Source organism: Lolium rigidum, chromosome 3, assembly GCF_022539505.1.
Source record: "Lolium rigidum isolate FL_2022 chromosome 3, APGP_CSIRO_Lrig_0.1, whole genome shotgun sequence".
Classification (NCBI taxonomy): domain Eukaryota; kingdom Viridiplantae; phylum Streptophyta; class Magnoliopsida; order Poales; family Poaceae; genus Lolium; species Lolium rigidum.
Window position 1 is genome coordinate 48,912,235 of NC_061510.1, and position 17,539 is coordinate 48,929,773.

General features: G+C 47.8%; 3 protein-coding genes across 3 annotated transcripts; all 3 read right to left on the bottom strand.

Moving 5' to 3' along the window:
- Window positions 1–905: 905 nt before the first annotated feature.
- Window positions 906–5,626, bottom strand: LOC124701569 (polyadenylate-binding protein RBP47B'). Its single transcript, XM_047233656.1, has 8 exons — window positions 5,470–5,626; window positions 4,185–4,668; window positions 3,827–3,903; window positions 3,614–3,744; window positions 2,881–2,977; window positions 2,327–2,470; window positions 1,403–1,503; window positions 906–1,312 (listed from the first exon to the last, which is right to left on the bottom strand). Exons 1-8 carry the CDS (start codon window positions 5,593–5,595, stop codon window positions 1,222–1,224), a joined length of 1,251 nt encoding a protein of 416 aa, XP_047089612.1. The 5' UTR covers window positions 5,596–5,626; the 3' UTR covers window positions 906–1,221.
- A 4,131-nt stretch (window positions 5,627–9,757) lies between these two features.
- On the bottom strand, window positions 9,758–12,962 carry LOC124694805. Its single transcript, XM_047227748.1, has 2 exons — window positions 11,684–12,962; window positions 9,758–10,207 (listed from the first exon to the last, which is right to left on the bottom strand). The coding sequence occupies exons 1-2, from the start codon at window positions 12,960–12,962 to the stop codon at window positions 10,191–10,193; spliced, it is 1,296 nt and encodes a 431-aa protein (XP_047083704.1). The 3' UTR covers window positions 9,758–10,190.
- A 2,546-nt stretch (window positions 12,963–15,508) lies between these two features.
- LOC124701571 lies at window positions 15,509–17,311 on the bottom strand. The gene has a single exon (XM_047233660.1). The coding sequence runs from the start codon at window positions 17,108–17,110 to the stop codon at window positions 15,818–15,820; it is 1,293 nt and encodes a 430-aa protein (XP_047089616.1). The 5' UTR covers window positions 17,111–17,311; the 3' UTR covers window positions 15,509–15,817.
- Between the last annotated feature and the right edge of the window lie 228 nt (window positions 17,312–17,539).

Below are 17,539 nucleotides of genomic sequence, written 5' to 3' on the forward strand. Positions count from 1 at the left end.
ACTTGAACCTCCCTTAGCTAGTCCTCCCCTCTGGCCTTCATGAAATTCTCTTCTTCCGACTTTCATCATGCCCTCCAGAACCAATCGGTCGGAATAAAAACATGGGTGCGCACGACCGAATACCTCCGATCCAACAAACTCCAGGCAAAAGCATTGTTACATTCATCGGTGGAGCCTTCTGGAACTCAACACTCCGGCCAGATCACGAGTCCAGGCCTCCGGTAGGTCCTCCTCTTCACGCAAGAGAGGCCCTAGGACCGCCGCCTTTATTCGGAGTCGGACCCCACGTCGGCGACCATCCGGGCTGGCCACTCCAACCCGCCATCGGCGACACGCGACGCCGGCTTCCAAGCTCCTCCATCACGCCGCCGAAATGCGGTGATAGATCGATAGATCCACCGCCACCAACCGCGAGGCCGACCCTCTCCGGCGAAGAAGATGGCCACCTCCGCCGCCGTACCCAAGGAGCTGCGCCCGTGCGACCTCGTGACGCGAGAGAAGCCCGAGATCGCCTCCGCACACGGCGAGCGGGGGGAAAGTGGCGCGAGATCATGCCACGGCCCTTGCCCGCCACCGGCCCTCCGGCGTCTTCGCGGTGAAGATCCGGCGGAAGGCAAGGGGCTACCGCTTCAGGCCGTCGCGCAGAGGTCTGGCCGCCGCCGCCCATCACCAAGTCCGACTGGCCGCAGCGAGCGTCGAGGGATCCCGGTCGCCGTCCCGGCGCGGCAACAAGGAGAGGCCGCCGCCGCCACGCCCCGCCGCCTTTGCCCGGTGGCGCTACCGGCGGCGGCGGCAGCGGGGTGCGTTTAGGGTTTGGGAGGGGTGCGTTTCCGGTTGGTTGGTTGGTGCATCGATCATCAGAGACCCCTAGACCAAAAAAAAAATCAGGATACAGAGACTTTGCATACCAGAAACATCTTTTTTCTCTCGATGATTGCATATCAGTAACTCTGCAGCAGTACAGCTGCAGCATCGTTTGGCAAACAACATGTCGGTTCAGACAAATCGGGCCAGGACTAGAAAAACAAGGAGTCGTCCTAAATCATACATACGATGCACTGACATACATGAAGCTAAGCTGTCTTTGACTCAACATGTCATAATCTCGATCTTGCAGTTACTGCTCGGATGGGGTGGACAAAAATTATCAGCAAGGAAATTTTCTTTTGGCTCTAGCGGCATCACAGTCTTCAGCCTGCTCGGATGGGGTGGTTGCTCAAGTCAAGCCTGCTGAGACAATGGCGAGGTCTTCAGCCACAGGTGCCGTCCTAGCATGGCACTACCATGAACAGACATGTATGAGGCGTTCAGCCTGGATTGGAAGGGGGTGAATGGGTTAGATAGAGATCACCAGCATAAAATAGCCGATCGATGAACTAATGGTGCGTGGAACTCTACTTACTTGTCAACGTCAGGCAAGTTCATTGGATCATACACCTCGTTTTGTTCCGTACCAGGGACATGGCTCCCAGCTGCTGGTGCCATATCGGTTGTTCCCTCAACCTAAAACATTACAGAACTTTGTTAGTTCTACTACAAGGCTAGAACAAAAGCAAATGCAGCAACACATTGGTACGTTTTAACATGTTTGTTGTTGCGAAACAGGTGGTAAATAGATGGATTAGGCTGTTTCCCGGAAATAAGAAAGCTGTTGTTCTTGAGGTGAATTTATATAAACATGCAGCTAGGTTAGATAGAACAAAGACAGGAAAATCTACACAAGAACATCTGAGCATGTGTTGACAGCTATGTTGGTGGCGGAGATAGACGTGATCATTGTTCAAGCCTGAGTCCGTGGGACATGTATCGGAAATCATATCCACACTACGGAGCCTGAGAAAAGGATCATCGCAGCAAGATAATGGTGACAAGGGATGCAGCTTAACCAGGCCCACCGGTCCACCCTAGTAATTTGCCTTCACAACTAATGTCAGAGCATGCACCCACAAACTAAATTATCAATTATGTTGGCATTGAACCACCAATTAAGGGAGGTGGGTCCACCCACTTTTGTTCATAAAGCTACTGGCCACAAGTCAAATATAAATGCTATCTTCAACCTAAAAGCTTCCCCCCTGAATCTAATTAGTCGATGTAGTGAAATGAACTATATGGCTCATAAAGAGTATTTCTCCATTTCAAGAAATATATCCTACATGTGGTACTAACATGAATGTGCATTCTACACTGACACAGTGACATGCCAGACAAATAAATAAAAGGATCAGAAAAAATAAAGCTTCAGGTGTCCATATAAACAGCTTCTTGCAGAGAGCACAAGCAGATGAGAGTTAACAGTATCATGAGTACAAAGTGTAAGCCTTGCCTGTTGGGGGTACTGGCTGTATCCTGCATAAGCGCCATATGCATATGATGGATCCTGAGCATACCCATATGGATCATATCCATAGCCATAATAAGCATTCCATTGATTAGGATCTGCCTGCTGAGCCCATGCAGCTGACTGATCCTGCATATGATTGTGCAAGATAATAACATAAAATTATTAACCATGATTTGAAGAGATTGCAACAGGTAAGATAACATAAGGCATCATAACCACCAGAAACAAAAGAAAATTTAGAACAAGCAACGGAAAGTGGGGAACTACCAAGAAACAATTGTCAAACGAACAGGCCCTTTCATCTGTTAGACTAAGAGAAGTAAGAATAATATAATGTAGAATAGACTTTTATAATAATAATAATAAATAAAACTCTTCTTTAGCATGCTAATCAGCGAAAACCGAAAAATTTCTTATTAGAAAAATTGCTTCTAGTGAATTTCCAGAACATCTGAATTTGAGAGATTACTGATTGCTAGGTTTGTGAAATGGGAATTTAATTAAGGCATTTGCACCAGAAGTTAAATGAGATATACCTGCTTATTGGCAGGACTTCTGCCCCATGAAAGCCTCACTACTTGTTGACCAATCAGTGTGCCATGAAGACGTTGAACAGCCTCTTCAGCTGATGCCCTGAAACAATTATCTTAGCGGTAAACACATCATACTTGCACAATTCAAACAACAAATACACATGCTAGCACAGAGAGGAGTCACCAAGAAATGCAAACAACATCAACTATGTAAGAAGAAAACATCTACCGTATAACAATAATACGCATATATCAAAATTACAGCAAAGATCAATTTTATCCTTCCTACCCGACCTATAAAAGGAGAAGCAATAATGTGCTGGTATAATAATAGTTTTGCATGCAAAATGAAATAAGTGTCTGATGATTGTAAGCTAATGAAACAAGTCACCATTATGCATACAGTATTTGTCCCTGCTGAAAGATTTAGACAATCTTTCCCAGTTCCCAGATTCTACAGTTAAGTTTTCAGTTATCTGCCAAAAAAAAAGTTTTCACAAAGGCTCATAACATATGGTAGTTTCTATAAGTATAACCATATTGGGTATATTTGTGAAAATAGACAAAATAGACTAGAAATGATGCAATCTGAAAGTTAAAATTGGGCAGACACATGTGGAAGTGAACATCTGACAATCCAGCATCCTGGGCAGTGCCTAGTGAAAAATGCATACTTTGTCCTGTAAATTATAGTTCAAGGAATAAAACAGCTCGTCTTTGTTTCTTACATACTCACCTAGATACATATTGTACAAATCCACATCCTTTACCAACTGGAATTTTAACATATATAAGATCCCCAAGCTGCGCGCATATCTGCCTCAGCTCCTCTTCGGTCACATTCGGGTCCAAGTTACCAATAAAGATCTGCAGACAAATTCAATGTAAATGGCATAACCAAAAGAGCAAACACCGATCAATCAATCATCAATATGATAAAGGTTCTTACAGTAGTGTTTGTAAGATCGCTATCTGGCATAACTGTTTGGGCCTGCGGAATTGTATAAGCTGCTGCTGGGTACACCGCTACACATCAAACATAAAAGTAGAGTTACAAGATAGTAATGAATAATACCTCTTTTAATGAAGATCTACGTGTAATAGTTGTTGTGTTGCCTTACAATATTGATGAATCATTGCAGTGTCCCATTACAGACGAATCTTTGTTTTATTAGCACTAATAAGAGACAAATCATATGAGCCCATGCGTCAATTGAAGTGCATTGTGACTATATTTGATTATAATACAGACAACGTCAAGTGATTTGCTCTGGAACACCAAAATAGTAATTACCGGTAATTATTACCTTTAGCAGCTCCATACGGAAGCTGAGATCCAGCGGATTTCTTGGGAATTGCAGCACTTATCCGCATAGGTCTTGTTGAGCAATACACACCATTCATTTCAGACATCGCACGTGTCTTCTCATTTTCATCTGCAAACTTTACAAATCCATATCCTTTAGATCTCCCAGTATTTGGATCTGTGACAACCTTGGCTCCCCTAACAGATGAATAGTTGACTCGGAAAGTCTCTTGTAGTAAGTAATCTGTGACATCAGGTGCCAAGTCCCCTACAAAGATCGAATGGTCAGGCCCTGCATCAGGACGCTTCTCACCAGAGCTGAAAGATGCCCAGTTCAATCTGAATGTATGCTCAGTTCCAGGCATTTGTGCGCCATTGTAAGCCTGTAGAACTCTCTCGGCAGCTTCATGTGAAATGAATTCTATGAATCCATAGCCTTCTGGAAGATTAGATAATTTGTTGCGTATTAATTTTACAGACTGTACCTGCAATTCCAAATAATAAGAGTCCTATTAGTACTACGAATGCAAAAGGTACTCCTGAATACTCAACAGGACAAAAACGACGCTGGCAATAAAAAGGGCGTCTGAAAGAGTATAGTCAATTGAAATCACCATGACACAATAGAGTTGCAAACATGGCATGGCAAACAACCTGAGTCTAGCTTCGCCACTGACTAGAACATTACCGTAGCCTCAAAAACAAGGCACAATTACTAGCACGATGAAAAAAATCAACAAATTTATGCTATTCACTACGACAAATTATGGAACGGAGGGAGTAACAAAATTATCTCCCCATTAGACCATAACAAACAATCACTCCGGCACATCACTTGAACTGCACAAGAAGAATTGAACAGCAACCACTTGGATACAGAATAGCAACCATGTCACTAACTATACTAGGAAGATGGAGCATCTAGCAAAACTCGAATTCGAAGCTACAGTCAGCTCCAGAACAAGACCGGCACTTGAGAACCCTAAACCTATCAACCCCCTACCACCAAACAAAGCACCCAGCATAACTTAATCGAACCAACAGCGTCCACTGGGGAGTGGTGGAACTTGAAACGGGGAACATCCTAGAGGTACATACACCACCAAAAAGAGATGGATTTGTTAGTGAACACGGAAACGAAATATCCGGGAGGTGTAGATGCCACCCGAAAAATTCACCCAAATTGCAAATGAATCGCTACGCCAGCCCGGCCAGAGCAGCTTCAAATCACCGAATTAGGCACGAGCGGCGAGCCCAGACACAGAGCTCGTCGGACGGAAACTTACCTCGCCAGTGTGGGCGAAGCAGCTGTAGAGGTAGTTCTCGTCGGCCCAGTACTGGAGGTCGCCGATCCAGAGCGTGCGGACCTCCTCCAGGGTCGTCGGCTGGTGGTACGGCCCCGCCATCATCATCGAGCGGCGCCGGCGGGCGGGCGGGTCGGAGGCGCGGCGGCGAGAGGGCGGCGTCTGGTCGGTCGGGTGCGGTTAAGGACTCTGCTCTCTCGTCTCTTCTTCCTTTCGCGTTTAATCGGAACGGATTTTGCGGCTAGCTTGGGCCGTCTTTGTGACGGGCTGGGCCTGTAAAAAGCTTACATGTGGGCCTGAACTCTGCTCTAAGACGACAAGGCCGAGCTGGCAGGGAATTTTTTTTCGAATTTTCACGGGGAGGAGAGGTTCCCCACGTAAATATATTTTAAAAAAAGGGGCAAACCTCAGGTTTTTACAGAAATGGTAGAGAGGTACATAGGAGGGAGGGAGGGAGAAGATTCACATAGGATCAGTACAAAGAGAGTTGTGCCAATCCTCAACGGCGAAGCGTAGGTCGGGGGAATCTCCTAGACTAGAGAGAGGCATCGTCGTGGCACGTTTTCAGCATTAGCCGCAGCGAGGGACGCGCGTCACGGAAAACAGGGGCGTTGCACTGCTTCCATAGGTGCCAACAACAGAGGAGAGCGGGCGCCGGCCCGGTCTCAGGCGGTCAGGCCTGGCCGAACTGGGCATAGCGGGCAGGTGAAGGTCCCGGACGTGGGCGTTGTCAGGGATGCTAGCGCCGATCACAACCCAGAAGGGGGCCACAGCTGGGCAGTGGAAGTCCATGTGGCTCGCGGTTTCGAGCACCTCGTCGTAGAGAGAGCAGAATGTTCTTACGCAGAAGGACGTAGCGAGCCAGGCAAATAACTTGACGCGCGACAACGCGCGGTTCCCCAAGATGAAATCAGCATTTGGCGAGAAGATACCACCGAAACGACAGAGTTTACACAGCGCGCCGGTGGAAATCTTGGCCTTGGGGGCGGCGCAAAGGACGAGCTGGCGCTCGTCCGCCAACGAGGAGAGGGTGACCGCGGCGAGAGTGCCGGCGAGCGACCCCAACTCACGCTCTCCCGCAATCGTGAGCCTGGAGCAGCACGCGAGCCACGACCACTTCTGGGCAGGTACTGTGGGTGAAGAGAATGCGTCGCGAGGTGCTCAGAGCGCCACCAGGGATAGGGAACCAGCAGTCGTGCCAGAAGGAAAAGAGGCACAAGCACGCGGACACTCGCCCAGTGCTCCGCGGCCGAGTCTGGGCGAGCGGTGTCCGCAATGGAGTCGTTGCCGACCAAGGCCCAGCCAGTGCCACGACACCCACGCGTGTCACGTGAGCCGGTGAAGGAGCTTGACAAGGACGCAAGTTCTGGAAGCTGGCGAGGAACTGAATAATAAAATAACTGAATACTGCTGCTCACACCCTGAAGTTCTTCAAGAACAAAAGGAACGGCACAAACTTAACTGAAGTTCTCCTTCTATCACTGGAAGAGATAATCAAATTCAAGATAATCAAAGCAAATGCCATCAGGGCAACTCTTTTTCTAGCACATCAAATGTGCAGGCAGCCCACCCCAAACCAAAAGGATCTACACCACAACACAAATAACCCCTGGCAGGATGGGTGAGGAATCACTCTTGATCTGATCTATTGGGGCCTACAACTTCGCTGCTTTTGATGAAAGCAACTGATCTGCTTAGTAATTCTTTTAATTTTCAACTCCATTAGCACAGGGATATACAAGTCGCAGAAGATACTCTCAATGCAAAGAATCAAGGAAGCAATAGAACAAATAAATTGTTACATCATAAGCAAATAGGATATCATGTACATTTGATCAGTAGCCACATTATACACGGATACACGGCACCTCAGTAACAACATTGCCAACTATTCACATTGATGATGCCATGTCTGCATTTACATAGCTGGAGAAGGAAAACGGATGGTAATTCAGATCAAAGTTGCAGACCCGGTCAGCGCAAAACGGGAACATTTGTACCACTTCCCTTGTCCTCATGTCAATAGAGATCATCCATGCTCTTGGATCGTCAAAGTTAACCTTGCACATCATGTAAACAACGTTGTCATCTAGCAATGGCAGGGTTGGCGATGCAGTCAACAACTTTGCCAATGACGGCTTCATGGCCTTGTCATCCCAGAGCTCCGGCACCACATCAGAGTGGTTTGTGGACACCGAGATGTCAAGAACGTCGATCGAGTGAAGTTTATGCCAATCCCCTGAAAGAGTCTTCGTCCACAAGGTAGCCATCCAATAGTCACGATAGTCCTCATTTTTGTCACTGTTGTTGTTATCGTTATTGTCATCATCATCAACATTACCATCATCATCGTCATCGTCGTCGTCGCCGTCATCGTCATCGCTATCACTATCGTAATCATCATCATTGTCGTCGTCGTCATCCTCATCGTCGTCCTCACCCAGAAACTCCATCTCCACAAACATGAAAGAACCATTGGTGCAAGTGACATCCCGAATGGCTCTTGGACATGTATCCCCAAGGTCATCCTTGTTGCTCTCCATAGGGTCTGGAAGCGGGGTGTAGCGAACAAACGGGTCTGCATCGGTGTGAAGCACGTCGCAGACGAGAATGCCACGCCGGAGATCAACCCAGCCCAGCTTGCCGCCCCCAACGTTGACCACCTTGTGGGTGCTATGGCGCATCGCAGGATCCCAGTCACAAGACAGGTCCCGCGTCACCGGCTTGGTGATCCACACATTGCTCTTGCGGGAGAAGAGGTGCAGATCGTAGTTCCAACAACCCTTGTTGGCGAGGTTGAGCTCGAGGACTGCGATGACAAATTGGTCGTCACCGCAGTGCAATATGCCAACTTCCTCGTTCCTGAACTGAAAGCGGCGATAGAAGTGGGGGCCCGGGATCAGCTCGAGCGACGGCTTCCCCGGGCCGGCCTTGTACAGGAAGTACTCGGAGAAATCAGGCCGCACGCAGACGGGGGGCCTGGTCGGATAGCAAATGAAGGTGACGGCGAGGAGGACGAAGGGGCCGTCGGCGCAGAGCACGGCCGGCTCCACGGCGAAGTCGTCCACTCCCATGCCCGGGCAATGGACGCACACGTACGAGACGGCCGGCGGGTCGGCGAGGGTGAAAGACACCTGCACGACTTTTTTTTCCAAACGATCCACCTGGGATCGGATTTCATTACCATGGGATAACGAAACCACACAACGAGTATCTCTTGCCAACCTGGCAAGTTACACAAGGTCTAGCAAAAGCACCGAACACAAACTATACAAAAAGCCGCCCGAGGCCAGCAGACAACATGAACAACCAGGAGTTTCACATGAACACCTGCACGACTTGCCCTTTGCTCGTCTCCGCTTGAGCCGTCGTGGAGTTCTCGCCGTCGGCGAAGTAACCGACGGGATCGAAGAGGACACAGGGGCGAGCGCGGATGGCGCCGGCAGGGACGGGCACGGCCGGTGGACGTAAGGATGCGGGAAGGATGCGGGACCTCGGCATCGATCCCCGGCGGGTCCTGCTTCCGTCGAGATCGAGCGAATCCTACTTCCTCAAACTCGATTTCTGTTTGGAAGTTGTTGTTGCTCCAGCGTAACATAAAATGTATAAACACTGAGGGATGTCTCCGGTCCGGGGTGTGTGTGTGTGCAAGACAGACTCCCACGCGAGATTGGACTCAGGGATCCGATCGGATTCCGTCGTCTTTTGTACCAATCCGTTTCTCTCTAGCAAAAATTCCATGAGAATGTTTGTAACGTAGGGTCGGACATACAGAAATATCTTTTTGATAAAAGAATTTTACATACAGTCTCTGCATAGCTAAAATGCACACATCCATTTAAATTCACATTTTGATAAATAAAAAAAGCTATACATAGAACCATGAGGATCACTACCACCATCTAGACCAGAGAAGAAGCAATCCCGAGATTATGCTGCCACCTATATCAAGAAATAAACTCCTTACAAGTTACGACCAATATATTTTCCTTGAGACAACATCTATATCGACTTTTTTTTTTGTCTGCAACATTTTTTTTTTGTTTTGCCTAAACCATGTTCCATTTTTGAGCCTCCACAACCGTTTCCGTAGAAGCCTTATTTTTCAGAGATACCGGATACACTCTAACACCAAATTAACTACTACTCCTAGGTGATTCGGTTTTAACCCCTGAACCGCTTCCACAAAAGTCTGCCCAAAAAATGTCCATTCCTTTTTCCACATTTTTCGTCAGACTATAAAAGAGAAGCATGTATAGAGGATGTTGTATTTCTGTTTAAACTGGACTTCATAATAATTAATCTTTCAGATACAGATTCTCTTCACACCGGGTCAATAATATATTTTGGAACAATGGTACTGTAAGTTTTTTCGTTTCCAACCTCCAACGAAAGCAAACCAAACAGACCTGGTCTACACAGATTGAGCCAACCAGTGGACCAAAACAGCATACTTCGTAGGAGCTAGCTAATTATATTGAAATGATAGGCACTCGTCGGTAGCAGCAGAACACAGAATGGCCCAATGAACAAAATGGGAACATCAATCTTGCAGAGGAGAGAGGACATGGAACAGAAGTTTGAGCAGCCATAAAAACCATCCATGCTTGCGTTTAAGGAAGGCTTGGGTTGTATTTTGAGACGACGATGATGGCCGCTGGAGCAGCACACATGTCTTGGTCACCAGCTCCTTCTCAGGGCCCTCAAGTACCTTCTGTTGCTGCATTAGGAACAGTGTGAGATAAATGACCATCAAAGGGTCCAAAACCACTCTATGTCACAACACCAGAAAAACAGAAGATACTGAAAATATAAGCATCCTAAATCGATCAAATCCCCCAAATGGCCACAGCCGCGCCAAATGGTCAGGAAATCTTCCATGAGTGTCAGATGGCAGGCCCAATTGAGAATTTAGACAGCAAAATACGGCACAGCCAGAAGTTTCTACGTCCCCATAGAGTTGGGAGTGACGTCTCCTTGCCACATGCATTTTTCCAATTGCTGAGCCGGCTAAATTGTATCTTGTGCAGTCTTTTTTTGTCTGTTTGGTTGCAGTCCTATGCTCTATAGCCTTCAGGTGATCATTCCTATTATTCAGTATCTTTGTTGGTCAATTGACCATGACCACACCAATGGGTTAATGCTGATTCCGACACACTTCATATGAGTCGTCCCCAGACAGTAATTGGTAATCGCTATTGAGATTTAATGCTAAGGTCAGCTACCACACTCAAGGAAAATACAATAATCAGAAACAAATGGTGCCTGAAAGGTGATCTTTAGATCAGCAAACTATGGGTTCATATGTGTGTATAAATTGCTTTGCATCTGTCAAGACAGTTCAAGATGTAATCGAATTTATATTTGTTCATTAGGACATGAGAAGCGGAAATTCATCTTGGCTCCCGGGAGCATTTGCTCCCGGATTTTTGGGGAGCAAATTTTGTTTTTCAAAACTTTTCAAACAATTCTGAAAAAAATCATGCACGTACCTGACCATGGCACGCACTACCTTGTGAAATGTCGCTGCGAAATGTTATCGTATGCGTCCTGGGCAAAAATGACAAATTTCTAGATCTGAGATTCATATTTTTGGATCTTATTTCATGTCAGAAATTTGTCATTTTTGTTCAGGGCGCATACAATGACATTTTGCAATGAAATTTTACACGGTGGTGCGTGCCATGGTCAGGTACATGCATGATTTTTTCCGGAATTTTTTGACAAGCTTTCGATTTGTTTTAATTTTTCGAAAAAACCGGGAGCAAATGCTCCCGGGAGCCAAAACGCTGCTCCCCATGAGAAGCATGTAAACCCTACTCAATTTGCATCATTGGTCGACGCCTTGAAGGACAACGAGATACACCACTACAACATGCTCCCAATCTCATAGTCAAACATAAGCATAATAATGACACTAGCTTAACAAACGAACATAAAAAAGTACTTCCTCTCGAAGAAGAGGGTTTGATAAGCTTGGCGAGCCAACGTAAAAAACCAGCCATTCCTATGGATATAGAACCCAATAGAAATTCGTTGGGGTGTAACCCTCTAAGGGTCGCGCCATATCAGACTTTTATTTCTGTTGGGTTTCATATCTAGCCTACCCCAACTTGCTTGGGAAAAAGGCTTTGATGCTGTTATTGCCTCTCTAAGAAGAAACTGTATGATTACAAACAAGAAGTATTACAATTACCTAGAGCTGTCTTGAGATAACTGGACAATTCAGAAGGGCGCGCTGAGCTGAAATATCCTTCCAGAGAAAATGGTGCCAAATCAACCAATACCTTGTCTTTCAGGTCAACAGTGATCAACCATGACTTTGGGCTGCAAGATTTTAGTTTACACAACATGTAAACAATATCATCACAATGACAGGTCAAGCTCAGGACAGGGTAAGATGCTAGCAGGTCCTTTAGTGTCAACTCTCTGGTAACATCGCCCCTCACATGAGGCAACATCTTAGACAGTCTTGGGTAGTCAACTGAGATTTCCTCATCATAAGCCACGGACCCCTTGCGCCAATGGTCCCAAGAAGTTGTTGTGTACCATGTCATGGCCCTCCAACCAATTTCTTTGGGCTTGGTCAAGCAGTCTGACTCGCAGATGTCATCATAGGATGTTTCATCAACATCTGGTCTTTCATGCTTTTCTACCTCGATAAACTTGATCAACCCATTGCTGCAGGCAACATTCCGGAGTGGCCACGGGGCAGGTTTCACGCCGCCCTTGTTGCCAGGCATCAGCATAGGCAATGTGATGAACCTGAGAACAGGAATTTCATCGAGCACGTTGCAGAAGGCTATCCCCCTCCAGAGATCAACCCATCCAAGCGTGCCACCCCCAAGCTGAATCACCTTGGATGCTATGATAATCGACACCCCCGTTCGGACATCCGACGATATCTCCGTCTGCGTCAGCTTAGTGCTCCAAGCCCAGGTCCTGGACGAGAAGACATGGAGGTCATAGACCCAAGGGGTCAGTGAATAGCAGAGGGCGGCCAGGACGAAATGGTCGCCGTCGTCTCGAGGTAGGATGCCGAAATCCGAGGTTGTGAGGACGAGCGGATAGGGACCTGGGATCAGCCGGAGCGACGGCCGCCCGGGGCCGGCCTTGTAGACGAAGTACTCGCGTCCTTGGGGAGCGTGTAGGAAGAGGACCGATAGGAGGAGGAAGTCCTTGTCCGAGCAGACGACGGTGGGCCTGCTGGCGTAGTCGGTGTCGTTGAGGTCGGGGCAGTGGACGCACACGTAGGAGACGCCCAGCGGGTCGGTGAGGCAGACGGTGACCCGGAGGGTGAGGCCGGTGCTCGTGGACGCCTCCGCGGTGGTGGAGTTCGTCTGGTCAGCGACGTACGCCAGCGGCTCGAGGAGAACCCAGGGGGCGGGAGCGGTGTCGGGAATCGGGAGCGGCGGGGGCCGGCAGGACGGCGAGAAGATCTTGCGGAAGGCTTCTGTGCAGTCCTCATCCAACATCGTGCTCGGCGGCGGGCGGCGGGCGGCGGCGAGGCCGCGGCGGTCAGCGCTGGGATTGGTAGTTTGGGTTTGTCTCTATGGCTCTCCTACTATGGATGAATTGAAGTTTTGGCACGGTGGATTTTTAAGATCGCTGCCGGATTTATGTAACGACGGCGAGGCTCGCGGTTGCCGGCGGCGCATGCGCTAGCTCAGATCGGATTTGGAGGTTTTTTTTTTCACTGGAGTGGAACTGCGGCCGCGATATGTCGGACTGTCGGAGTGCTGACTGAGAGACTGCTTGGGCTGGATTTAAATTGGGCTTGCATCTTCTTTCTTGCTTCACCTCATTTCCATGAACCAGAACATCCTCAGCCCGTTTGCTTCTTTGTTTTATTTTCTTGCCGAATTATTGACCAGCCTGCCATTGCCAGGCACATAAAATGCAGTAGCACACCCGATTCAGTACAACAAGGCTCTTGAAAACAACAAAACATTTATAAAAATGGAGAGAATCCGATTTAGTACATCTTAGCAAAGGTGGAGGTTGTCATGGGAATATTGTCAAGGAGATTGTAGCCACGGCAATTGGGCTGATATCATGTTCGTTTATTCATGAAGGAAGGCAGTCAAACAAGGAGCGGATAGCTTAGCAAAGCATGCTTTAGGTCTAGATGCAGGCTGACATTTGTGGTTGATTCAACAACCTACTTTTGTATCAACCTCTATAAACGTTGTTAATCAATAAAGTTAAGCATTGTTTGCCCTAAAAAACGATTTAGTACAACAAGGCTCTTGAAAACAACAAAACATTTACAAAAATGGAGATAGATAGCTCCCAAGAAAACATTCATAAGAATGGAGAGAAATAGTTCCATCGTAAACAACTTTTCACCCCGAAATGCACCAGAGCAGAGCTATAAGCCCTAAAAGTGTAATTTCGTTTGGTTTACAGCCTCAATTCTACCCGGGCTCGAATCCTAGGATTGACGGGTGCTCGTGGAGCTTTCTTCTATAAAGCTACGCTAGCCAGGGCTTGTACTGGCTGGTTGCATTTTTTTTTTATCTCAATTCTACAAAACTGGATTAAACACTCACTTAGGCGGTTCTCAAGCTCACATGGCATATTCAGGTTGTTTTGTCTTTTATTGACCATCTTTTGGCAAAACATTGATACTGGACTCAATCTTGATGGGAAGCCGTCAAGGCTCTCGCTCTCTAGTATGTGAAGCGTTCTACCCCGAGGAGGACATACTCAGGAATGGCGGTGACCCATGGTGATACCCGTTACTTCACTCCTCGCCAATGCGAGTTTGTTGCTTCCCAACGCGCAATGTCATCAGCCTAGCTGGTTGAACCTAGCACTCCTTTCACATCCAGCAGCCATAAACTGGTGAGCACAGGGCCCCCTCAACGGACTTGAGGAAGAAGGCAATGGTAACTGGGTCGCTAAATCTAAGATCAAAGTCCTAATTATCATCTACTTGGCTTAAAAGCACCTAAATCTACACCACGTCAATTCAAAACCCGACTAAGGGGTGATTTCTATGGTATTGTATATCCGGAAGGTGTAAATCAGACCAAAGTTCATTAGAGGGTGTCATCAATTCACCAAGATACATATGGGGTGAAGTCTATACTTCATTCTTTGAATTGTTGACCAACCTGTCCTGGACTATAAAATGCAGTACAACTGATTTGGTAAAGCAACGCTCTTAAATACGAAACAAAATCATAAAAAATGGGGCAATTCTGAAACTAGAGAAGAAATTATAAACACGGAAACTGCAGAGCGCCCTTTTTCTTTGCTCGCATGAATGGCAGAAGACGCCGTGCTGATGAACATATATGCATGACCCCGACTAATTTAGGCCACTGGAATATCAAACTCCAGATTATGTTCACCGCAGAATATCCAGTGAAAAGGGGATAAGCGTCTTCAGTGGCATTGAAGCACACTGAGTAATCATCACTGTGCTGGAGACCTCATTTAGTGAGGCAATCTTTAGCCCAAAATTCTACCATGGGTGGCTTGCTAGCGCGAAAATTTTATTACAGTGCAACGGCGCCCACGTCTAACAGATCGCCCTGTCCAAAATGTGAATCGGTGTTGTGGTGAAATCGGCTTTGTTTGCTGCTCTGACTGAGGATTGAACTGAACCACCTGGAGAGCTTCCCAAAGATTCAGTAACTAATTGAAAGCTTTGGATGTTTAATGGTTTGGCGCGTTAAACACCAGCCAGATAACCTTACTCGGTAGCTAGCAATGCTATATTACTACACTTAGATAGGTAGAGCCTTTCAGGTCACAACTGCTGGCTGTCATCACCCTGATAATTCAATCTCTTTTTTGGTCAGTTAGCATCCTAAATATGTCAAAGGTATGAACCAGACCAACCAAACCTGCAGGTAAAGCTGGATTCGAACACATTCTTTACATGAGTTTCACCCAGCTAGTATGATGGCTATGCGGATTTAGAGCTAAACTCAGCAACCACACGGAGAAAAAAAAAGTAATCAAAATAAATATTGCACTTAAGGAGGTCTTTAGACCAACAAACCAAGGATGCATAAGTGTGTTTATTAATTGATTTGCATAGGTAGCTGAAAATGCAACAAAAATTATATTTGTTCATCAGTACATGATAAGCCTGTAACCCTACTGACATTGCATTATTCGTCAACGCCTTGACAGACAACCAAGACCTGTGGACAACGAGATGGACCACTAAACCATATCTCCAGTCTCCAATACTCAAATGTACTCATAATAATGAACCTTGCTTAACAAAAGAAGAAGAGCAGCACCAAAGTAATCTGTCGTTAAGAAGAATTCCTATGATTTACAAACAAGCATTGGTATAAGTACCTGGAGCTCAGTTCAGGTAATTGGACAATTCAGAAGGTTGGGCTGGGGCGAAGTATCCTTGGAGAGCAAATGGTGCCAATTCGACCAATATCTTCTTTTTCAGGTCAACACTGATCAGCCATGACTCTTTGTCTTTAGATTTTGTTTGACACAACATGTAAACAATATCATCAGAATCACAGGTCAAGGTCAGGACAGGGAAAGATGCTAGCAGGTTCTTGAGTGTCAGCTCTGCGGCATTATTGTCTGTAGGCACGGGGAAAAACATAGAATGTGTTTGGCAGTCAACCGAGATTTCCTTGTCATAAGCCATGCTCCCTTTGCGCCAGTGGTCCCAGGAAATCATTCTATACCATGTCATGGCCCTCCAGCCAATTACTTTGGGCTTGGGCAAGCAGTCTGAGTCGTAGAGCGTATCCATGTCATCCAACGTCCTTTCATCAGGATCATGTCTCTCATGTTTCTCTATCTCGACAAACTTGATCATACCATTGCTGTAGGAGACGTTGCGCACCTGCCACGATGACTTGGAGCCCTCCATGTGGCCAGGCATCAGCTGGGGCACTGGGATGAACCGCAGCACGGGCATTTCGTCGAACACGTTGCAGACCGCAATCCCCTTCCAGAGATCAACCCATCCCACCGTGCCGCCGCCGAGCTGAATCACCTTGGAAGGTGTGATGATGGACACCCCACTCCTGACTTGAGACGATATCTCCACCTGCGGCACCTTACGGGTCCAGGCCCAGGTCCTGGACGAGAATATATGGAGATCATAAACCCAACGATCGTCGAACTGGAATGAGTAGTCCAGGGCGGCCAGGACAAAATGCGCGCCGTCGTCGCGGGGCATGAGGGCGATGCCGGACCCCCTGAAGCCGCGCGGATAGGGACCTGGGAGCAGGCGGAGGGCCGGGCGACCCGGGCCGGCCTTGTATATGAAGTACTCCTTGAGGCCCTGCTTGGCGTGGGGACCGAACATGAAGACGACGGAGAGGATGAGGAAGTCCTTGTCGGAGCAGTCGACGGTGGGCCTGTCGCAGAAGTCGGAGTCCTTGAGGCCGGGGCAGTGGACGCAGACGTGGGAGACGCCCAGCGGGTCGGTGACGCAGACGGTGAGCCGGACGGTGTGGCCCGTGCTCGAGGAGGCCTCCGCCGTGGTGGCGTTGGTGTGGTCGGCGATGTACGCCACCGGCTCGAGGAGGACCCAGGCGGGCGCGGCGTCGGGGCTCGGGAGCGGCGGGGGCCGGACTGAGGGAGACATGATCTTGTGGATGGCTTCTGTATCAAAATCGAACATCGTGCTCGGCGGCGGCGGGACTGATCGGGGATTGGGGATCCCGAATTTAGGAAGTCGGCTGGGGTTTTCTCCGTCTGGCGGTGGCGGTGAGGGTGGATCTCTAATCTAGGTTTGGTCAAGCTTCTGTTGAGTCGAAATCGTTACCAGATTTCCGTAACGGCGGCGAGGTTCGCGGTGGCCGGCGCATGCGCGAGCACCAATTGGGGAAAGGAAGTTCGGGTCTGCTGGAGTGCTGACGGAGACCTGTTGGGCTGGTCTTCAAATGGGCCAGTATCTTCGTTTTCTTCGCTTCCCCTCCATGCTTCTAATCCGGCCTTTTCTTTTGTTTGGGGGCGTACTGACCGTTCTCCAGGCGGTCAGAACACTTCACAATCGTCAACGCTGCAAACAAAAGAAGAATATTCAAGGAGTAACACGGGGAGCTGGCTA